The sequence below is a fragment of the Neoarius graeffei genome, chromosome 27, assembly GCF_027579695.1.
Source record: "Neoarius graeffei isolate fNeoGra1 chromosome 27, fNeoGra1.pri, whole genome shotgun sequence".
Classification (NCBI taxonomy): domain Eukaryota; kingdom Metazoa; phylum Chordata; class Actinopteri; order Siluriformes; family Ariidae; genus Neoarius; species Neoarius graeffei.
In genome coordinates, this window is record NC_083595.1 from 4,118,366 (window position 1) to 4,128,035 (window position 9,670).

Consider the following 9,670-nt stretch of genomic DNA (forward strand, 5'->3'; position numbering starts at 1 on the left):
AACTAGTCCATGCTTTCGTTACCTCCAGGTTGGATTATTGTAATGCCTTACTGTCTGGATGTTCCAATAAGTGCATAAACAAGCTCCAGTTAGTTCAAAATGCCGCAGCAAGAGTCCTTACTAGAACTAGAAAATATGACCACATCACGCCTGTCTTATCCACACTGCATTGGCTCCCAATCAAATTTCGTATTGATTATAAAATACTACTATTGACCTTTAAAGCACTAAATGGTCTCGCACCACAGTACCTGAGTGAACTTCTGCTCCTCTATGACCCGCCACGCCTACTTAGATCAAAAGGTGCAGGCTATCTGCTGGTACCTCGTATAGTGAAGGCTACATCAGGGGGCAGAGCCTTTTCTTACAAAGCCCCACTGTTATGGAACAGCCTTCCAAGTAATGTTCGGGAATCAGACACAGTCTCAGCATTTAAGTCTAGGCTGAAAACATATCTGTTTAGTCAAGCCTTTTGTTAATGGTGTTTATGAGGTAAAGGAGTAGATCTGGAGGGTCCTCAGACATAGAGTGTTTTGGTAAACTGGGATGTATGGATGCTGTCAGTCCCCACTCGCTTGCTCACTCGAGTTTGTTGACGGTGCAGTGGCTGGCTGCTTTATGTCCCGGGGCTCCCTCATGCCTGTGTTACCTTCTGGCTCTCTCCTTTTAGTTATGCTGTCATAGTTAGTTGCCGGAGTCCCTGCTTGTACTCGGTGCAATATGTATACTGTTCCTACTTATTCAGGTGACATTGGGCATACCTAACCACCTGTGTTTTCTTTCTCTTCCCCCCCCCCCCCCCCCCCCCCCCCCCACAAGCTCAAATCTGTCCCAAATCTGTCCCTCTGAGTTACATGGAGTCAACAGGAAATCTTTTGGTGGAGACGGTGGGGACCTCGACTGGCTATCGTAGCCTGCAGGGAATCGGCCGTCAGACGTTCTGTCGCATGTCCCAGACCCGGTGAAATGTAACTGAATTGTCTTGGCCAGGCCTAAGGGTCCCATCTGCATCTCATCATTGCTGAGGAGTGTGCTCCCATCACCCAATCAAGCATCCAGCCAGAGCAGGTCATGATATATTTTTTACCATATTAACATGCCATTGTGCGTCATGCCTGATGTAAAGACTCTCGTCTCTGCGAGCCTACCACACAGATCTAATACTTGTCATTTTTAGGGCATACCTAACAACGTGTTTTCTTTCTCTCCCCCCCCATCTGTCCCTCTGAGTTACATGTTGATCCTGGGATTGAGATGCTGGCCTCTTCTGCCCCTCGGACCTGCTTGATCCATCCTGGTGCCCTGTGTCTGGTCGGAGTTTTATCGCCCCACTCCTGTGAAGGACGGCCCCATGAGGACAGTTGAGGGTTATACCTGTTAAAACTGTTAATATTATAGTCAGGCTGTCTGTTGTTGCCCAAATGAGGATGGGTTCCCTTTTGAGTCTGGTTCCTCTCGAGGTTTCTTCCTCATGTCGTCTGAGGGAGTTTTTCCTTGCCACCGTCGCCACAGGCTTGCTCATTGGGGATAGATTAGGGATAAAATTAGCTCATGTTTTAAGTCGTTCAAATTCTGTAAAGCTGCTTTGCGACAATGTTTATTGTTAAAAGCGCTGTACAAATAAACTTGACTTGACTTGACTTGACCAAAAGTGTTTGTAGAATTCAGCAGGGGAACCCTCTGGGTCTGGTGCTTTATTACTGGTTCTACTGGTAGGAGTGGTTTCTCAAGTCCTTCTATGGGTTCTGATGTGAGTTTACATCAGAACATTGGAATAACCTCCACCTTCTCCTTTTTGGACAAATCTCCACAGTAAAAAATGAATATTCTACCTAAAATTAATTATCAATTTGCAATGACTGCTATCCAGCCGAACACAAACTGGTTTTACACTTTTGACTCAGTAATAACCAGATTTTACGATAAAAATAAACCACCATACAAAAAGGTAAATATCACAGAGGTTTAGAGGTGCTGAGCTTTCAACATTACTATTTACCACCCCAATTACAGTACATTACAAAATGGATCAACAAAAATCAATATCAAAACCCACGACTTGATAAAAAATAATTGGAATTCAGTGACATTGATATAAAAGATCCACCCCTCCTGAGCAAAACCATTAAAACACCCCTGTTATAAAAACCTGGCTATTTCCACAACTCTGAGAGCCTGGTGGAAGATAAATACAGCAACAAACTTTGGCATGACACCCTACAAACACACCCTAATCTGGTCAAATCCAGACTTCCTGGTCAGTAGAACCACAATAAAATCTCAAATATGGAAACAAAAAGAAACCTCCCATCTAAATCACATGTTTGATAACACCCTGCTCAGCATGGGTTGAGATCAGTTTCTACTATACATACAAATAAATCGTAATTAATAAATAAATCAGTATTTATTTTATTAAATTCCATAAAGGTCCTTTATTTGAAAAATTGATTACAATATCAGACTCCAAGAAATGGCTCTCAAGAATATACACCCATCCACCTAGCCTGGGAAATCCCATGCTGCTTTGCACAATCGTTCCGATCTGAAAAGACAGCATGGAAACTATGGTCTAAAGGCTCGCCTGAGTTAGGGAGCCAATCAGAGAGTGGGGAGGGGTGGAAAGACGGTGATGCGTACTACTCGACAAACGGAAGCTTGTAGTTTATTTGGGACTGTTTACAGATCACATTTAACATGGCGGCGAGCGATACGAACCAAACTTTCGATCAAGCTTTAGACACTGTTCTGAATAGTTTAGAGCGAAAGTTTGTTTTAAAAAAAAGAACAGCGTTTGGCGTTACAGTCTTTCGTTGACACGAAGACAGATGCCTTTGCCTTGCTCCCGACAAGGTTTGGTAAAAGTCTCATTTACCAACTAGCCCCCTTAGTGGCTAAGCAGATGGGGTTTAGCCAAACCCCGGTCGTTGCGATAGTCTCGCCACTGACTGCCTTGGTGGAAGACCAGGTAAAGGAGGCAGGCGATCTTGGGATTTCTGTGGCACAGCTTGGTCCAGAGCAGGAAAATGCTATCAATAGTTGCCTCTTTGTCTTCTTCGTCGCTCTAACTACGTCACCGGGTACAACTGCCATGATTGGCCATGGGCTACGTATACGCCAAATGATAGACATTCGCAACGTCCAATAAACGGCCGTTGACAATCGTAAACCACACCTCCCCTACGAGAAATTCAATAGGCGGATTCCAGACCATATTTCACTTGTGATATGGTCTGGTGTTAGCCAGACTACCATCCACCTGCTGTTTTGTGCAGTTCTCTAATCAGCTGATCCCTTGACAGCAGTACAATGCATCAAATCATGCAGATACAAATCAAGAGCTTCAGTTAATGTTCACAATGTTCAAGCATCAGAATGGGAAAAATTATGATCTCAAAGTGTGACTTTCTTTCACTGTTGGTTTAAGCCAGATGGACTGGTTTGAGTGTTTCAGAAACTGCCAATCTCCTCCTGGGGTTTTCACACACAACAGTCTCTAGAGTTCACACCGAATGGTGCAGAAAACAAAAAACATCATGGAGTGCGTGAGCGACAGTTCTGTGGGTGGAAACAAACGCCTTGTTGATAAGAGCGGGTCAGAGATCAGAAGATGGCCAGATCAGTTTGAGCTTTTTTGCCAGGAAGGATACAGTAACTCATATAATCAGTCTTTACAACCGTGGGGAGCAGAAAAGCATCTCAGCATGCAACAGCAGAAAGAAAAACACATTGGGTTCCACTCCTGCAGCCAAGAACAGGGATCTTAGAATCAAGCATAAGTTCCTATTAAAGTGGCTGGGGAGTGTATAAACTCCTGTTTGCAATAGGTCCAGCCAATGCCATGTCAAAAAACAAGTGTCCTCCAAAAAGAGGACCCCCATCTCTACTGATACCAATTTCTGAGAACAAATCTGCAACAACATTTTCACAGTGACTTCTTGGGTGTAATACACCGAGCACATCCTCTCAGTATAAAATGCACAAAATGGGTTTCAGTAATTCTGACATGTCCTCACTGCTCACTCAGTACCACAGATACTTCAGTCCATGCCAGATAGCGGTGTCCACCACTTCGTCAATTTTGGGAAAGCATCACCCACAGTATATCTTTGGTTCTGGACCCCACCATCCCACTATCCCTAGAGGTCTGCCTACTCTTTAACTTGGCCCACAACATTATGACTCAGAATGAGTTTTAATCACCTTTGCTGGAAACTACATGTTAAAAAAAAAATTAGAATAATTTTTGCAAATCTGGAAACCTGTTATTTCTTTTCCAAATCTGCATGTGAGCTAACACCACTTCTACATGCCCATACAGGTACACACACACACACACGTGCAAATACACACCCCAATATTACATTACATTACATTACATGCTTTTAGCAGATGCTCTTATCCAGAGCGACATGCAATACACCCAGAGCAACCTGGGGAGCAGTTGGGGGTTAGGTGCCTTGCTCAAGGCATTTCAGCCATTCCTGCAAGTCCAGGGAATCAAACCGGCGAGCTTTTGGTCCCAAAGCTACTTCTCTAACCATTAGGCCTTGGTTTCCCCCCATATAGTGTATGCAATAATACACTGTATATTGTATAATATCCCCCATATACTGGATACAATATACTGTATTTTTTTCTTTATAACGACAATTTGTGTAATTTTTTTTCTCTTATTTCTTTTCCCTCTTCTCTTTTGATCCCTATCAAAGTTCCCATTATTCCTGTTATTGATTACTTATGGTTGTCGTCATTATTATCTTCTCTTTCTGTGTGTGTATATATATATATATATATATATATATATATATATATATATATATATATATATCAGTCACCAATTGTGCAAGTTCTCCCACTTAAAAAGATGAGAGAGGCCTGTAATTTTCATCATAGGTACACTTCAACTATGAGAGACAAAATGAGAAAAAAAAAATCCAGAAAATCACACTGTCTGATTTTTAAAGAATTTATTTGCAAATTACGGTGGAAAATAAGTATTTGGTCAATAACAAAAGTTCATCTCAATACTTTGTTATATACCCTTTGTTGGCAATGACAGAGGTCAAACGTTTTCTGTAAGTCTTCACAAGGTTTTCACACACTGTTGCTGGTATTTTGGCCCATTCCTCCATGCAGATCTCCTCTAGAGCAGTGATGTTTTGGGGCTGTCGCTGGGCAACACGGACTTTCAACTCCCTCCAAAGATTTTCTATGGGGTTGAGATCTGGAGACTGGCTAGGCCACTCCAGGACCTTGAAATGCTTCTTACGAAGCCACTCCTTCGTTGCCCAGGCAGTGTGTTTGGGATCATTGTCATGCTGAAAGACCCAGCCACGTTTCATCTTCAATGCCCTTGCTGATGGAAGGAGGTTTTCACTCAAAATCTCACGATACATGGCCCCATTCATTCTTTCCTTTACACGGATCAGTCGTCCTGGTCCCTTTGCAGAAAAACAGCCCCAAAGCATAATGTTTCCACCCCCATGCTTCACAGTAGGTATGGTGTTCTTTGGATGCAACTCAGCATTCTTTCTTCTCCAAACACAAGTTGTGTTTTTACCAAAAAGTTCTATTTTGGTTTCATCTGACCATATGACATTCTCCCAATCCTCTTCTGGATCATCCAAATGCTCTCTAGCAAACTTCAGATGAGCCTGGACATGTACTGGCTTAAGCAGGGGGACATGTCTGGCACTGCAGGATTTGAGTCCCTGGCGGCGTAGTGTGTTACTGATGGTAGCCTTTGTTACTTTGGTCCCAGCTCTCTGCAGGTCATTCACTAGGTCCCCCCGTGTGGTTCTGGGATTTTTGCTCACCGTTCTTGTGATCATTTTGACCCCATGGGGTGAGATCTTTTGTGGAGCCCCAGATCGAGGGAGATTATCAGTGGTCTTGTACGTCTTCCATTTTCTAATAATTGCTCCCACAGTTGATTTCTTCACACCAAGCTGCTTACCTATTGCAGATTCAGTCTTCCCAGCCTGGTGCAGGTCTACAATTTTGTTTCTGGTGTCCTTTGACAGCTCTTTGGTCTTGGCCATAGTGGAGTTTGGAGTGTGACTGTTTGAGGTTGTGGACAGGTGTCTTTTATACTGATAACGAGTTCAAACAGGTGCCATTAATACAGGTAACGAGTGGAGGACAGAGGAGCCTCTTAAAGAAGAAGTTACAGGTCTGTGAGAGCCAGAAATCTTGCTGGTTTGTAGGTGACCAAATACTTATTTTACCGAGGAATTTACCAATTAATTCATTAAAAATCCTACAATGTGATTTCCTGGATTCTTTCCCCCCATTCTGTCTCTCATAGTTGAAGTGTACCTATGATGAAAATTACAGGCCTCTCTCATCTTTTTAAGTGGGAGAACTTGCACAATTGGTGGCTGACTAAATACTTTTTTGCCCCACTGTGTGTGTGTGTGTGTGTGTGTATGTATGTATATATATATATTATGTATGTATATATATATATATATATATATATATATATTATGTATGTATATGTACGTGTGTGTGTATATATGTGCTTGCACAACTCTGTACCCCCTTCAAGTGCAAGTGTAAATATGATTTAATTTTGATTTGTTTCTACAATTAACTGTCTCACCTCTGAGAATGTGTGCTTTTGTGTATGTTTATCTCTCTGTCAGTCAATTAGTCTAATAAAAAATGAAAAATAAATAAATAAATAAAATTGGAGTCAGTAATAACACATCACAGTGATCTGATTTTTTTTTCATCTTTGTTTACAGTATCACAAAATGAAATCTCTAGGTCCTTGCCTCCTATCGGTGAGTATATGGACAATACTGTACACACACACACACACACACACACACACACACACGTACACTGTGTGTGTGTGTGTGTGTGTGTGTGTGTGTGTGTGTGTGTGTGTGTGAGGTGTGTATACTGATATAAAATAGTTTGCTTTATAGGCTGTTAGTAACCCAAACACAGCCAAGGGCACCAATACTTTTACACTTGGTGACAATACAGATATGTTGGAATCCAAATTTGGCACCATTTTGTTCCACCCTGAATAGTGAGCATGCACAATGAACCGGATTCATCCCGACTAGGGTATAAGATGACGGGTTTTATGTAGATGATGGATAATGAATGTAAAATCGGGTGAAATAAGAGCGATGAGTAAACATCACTACAAGAGTAGAAATAAATTAAAATGAATCAGAAACATTAAATTTATGATTTACAGTCAGGGGAAAAAAAACAACTTTTCTACAACCCTTGACCAAATTTTTTGTTGTATCAGCAATTTGCTTCTCATTTCCATAATGTTAAATTTTGCTCAATTTTGTTGTATTGTTGGCCCCGCCCACTTCAGTCACTAATGACTGTCGACTCTCAGCTCACTGAAAATGAATGACTCCTGGCTGGTTCACTGCCAGTGTGAACACTGTGAAAATGTTTTGTGAAACTCGCTTTCTAGCTTAAAACATTAGCCTGAACAGAGGCAACCAATCCCAAACATCACACCAAGACTGGATCTATAATCCATCATCATCAGCTGTATCATACTCAACCCTGGTGAGGAACTGGGCTGAGTTAGCCAATATTCTCCAACATTTATTTCATTTTTAATAACAGAAAGCAGCATTGTTACTTCATCACACAACAACAAACAACGTGCAGTGGAAGTGCATGGAAAATACTGATATTAAAGACACATGTTTTATGTATTTGCTTAAATGTTGTTTTTTAATGAATATTTTGGAAAAACAATGTTTGTTTCAGATCCATCCAGTACTCATGAAGCATTAACTGGAGCCATAGTGTGGAGTAAGAGCTTTTCTCTTTTTGAGATTTTGTTTTTGAAATATCAATATGTAATGTAAGAATATAAGTGTGTGTGTGTGTGTGTGTGTGTGTGTGTGTGTGTGTGTGTTGCAGTAATGGGTTTGTCTGTGATTGTGGTACTGATCATTCTGACTGCGGTTCTGTTCTGGTATCTGACTAAAAAGAGAGGAAGGTATCACACACACAACCAAAATGAAGCAGAAGATCCAACAAACGAACCCGTCGACTCCTCAGATAAAGGTATTTGATTCACTTAGATTCAGAATCAAACTCTGAATCCAATTGATTGGCACGTGAAGAAATTTGTGTTGAAACCATGAAGAACAAACAATAATACATTCAGATTCGTTTGAATTCAGAATAATTTATTCATTTTGATTCAGACTCACTGATTCAGTGATTTGACTGATTGAATTTAAGTTGCAATATTTTACATACACAAAAAGTGAAATAAATATATGAAGAACACACCAAATTAACGCTCCTTGATTAAAACCTATTTGATTTCTTGATTCATTTTGAAAAGCTAAAGCATCATATATGAAGTGGAAAAAAAATGATGTGCAGCCACTAACTAATACTATTATCTTTTCCGATGAATTGATACTGATACTGGACTCGGGTATCATGCCGCTGCCTGTAGCTCATACGAAAATGCAGATGAGTCATGTATCAGTATCGAGCTCCAAGATAAATCAAGCTATTTGGTATGATTTGATTCACAGAGTCATTTTAATTCATTCCAGAACAGTAGAATTTCGTATGTCGAATAATCCTGGGACACACAACAATCCCTGCTGATGTCCCTTTAGAACCAATGTGCAAATAACAAGAAAGAAAGAAAATGTAACATGACTCATCTGATGAGCCTTTTGATTTGATTAATTTTGATTCCAAACCTATTATATAAAGATATAATAATGAAATAAAAAGGAAGTGTAAATATAAAAATAATTAATCGAGTCATTCCAGTTCATGAATGACTCAATTCTGAATAAACTGTGAATGTATGTATAAATGTGTGTGTATATGAATATGTAAATATGTGTAATAAAAAGGGTTATAGATGCTTTATAGAAATTTTTCTCCACTCCAGATCTGTGATCATCATCATCATCATCATCATTTTCATTTCTTCACAATGTCCCCTGCTCGATATGGACTTGTTGGACATTTATAACATTTCTTCATCTTTTCTGTTCATTTTCTTCCTTTTAATGGCCAGCAGATTTTTTTAAATTAATCTTTTTATCAACTTTTGTCTCTTCACTTTTTTGGTCTTTATTATGAATCTGTGTTCTGATTGGCTGAGAGCATCAGGAGCAATGGCTTTAGCATTTAGTGGTAAATAATAAATTATAAATAATTTGGTAATGCATTTAAAGTTTTGGTCCCAACTGGGTGAGAACTTTTTTTCCTTTTTTTCAATAAAGAGACATTTTTAATTTCATCAAATCATCTTTATTTCATTCGTGTCTCTGCCTTTAACAGCTCCTTCATCCTGAACATGTCCAATCTGCACACATCAAATATTCAGCAGGACAGAAAATGTTCCTTTTGCTCGTTCAAATGTTTTATTAATCTTCTAATATCATCTTTTTCTTAAAGCACTTTAAAAGAAAGAGAGACTAGACTTTGAATTTCACACATAAAGAGAAACAAATGATAAATCTTTCCTATTAAATATGACTTTGACTCTAGCTTTTGGATAAGATCAGCATTCAACTGATTAAGCAGTGGTTTTTGTTCTATTTTAAAGTAGATTTGGATACAGTGGAGTTCTCTTAATCTAACACAAGACAGAAAAAGAGAAGGAGAACATATGAAATGGAATAGAATGTGAACCATA

At 39.8% G+C, this 9,670-nt stretch overlaps 1 protein-coding gene across 14 annotated transcripts in view; it reads left to right on the top strand.

The window, feature by feature from the left end:
- LOC132874855 (mucin-4-like) overlaps positions 1-9,276 on the top strand; it is a 36,233-nt gene extending 26,957 nt beyond the window's left edge. For 13 of the 14 annotated variants that reach the window (XM_060911290.1, XM_060911289.1, XM_060911292.1 and 10 more), the window contains 4 exons: positions 6,753-6,791; positions 7,759-7,803; positions 7,915-8,061; positions 8,918-9,276. In XM_060911290.1, the coding sequence (XP_060767273.1) occupies positions 6,753-6,791; positions 7,759-7,803; positions 7,915-8,061; positions 8,918-8,925 (239 nt within the window). In that variant the 3' untranslated portion in view covers positions 8,926-9,276. The remainder of the gene's footprint in view (positions 1-6,752; positions 6,792-7,758; positions 7,804-7,914; positions 8,062-8,917) is intronic. The other variant, XM_060911301.1, reaches the window with a different exon arrangement.
- The last annotated feature ends 394 nt before the right edge of the window (positions 9,277-9,670 follow it).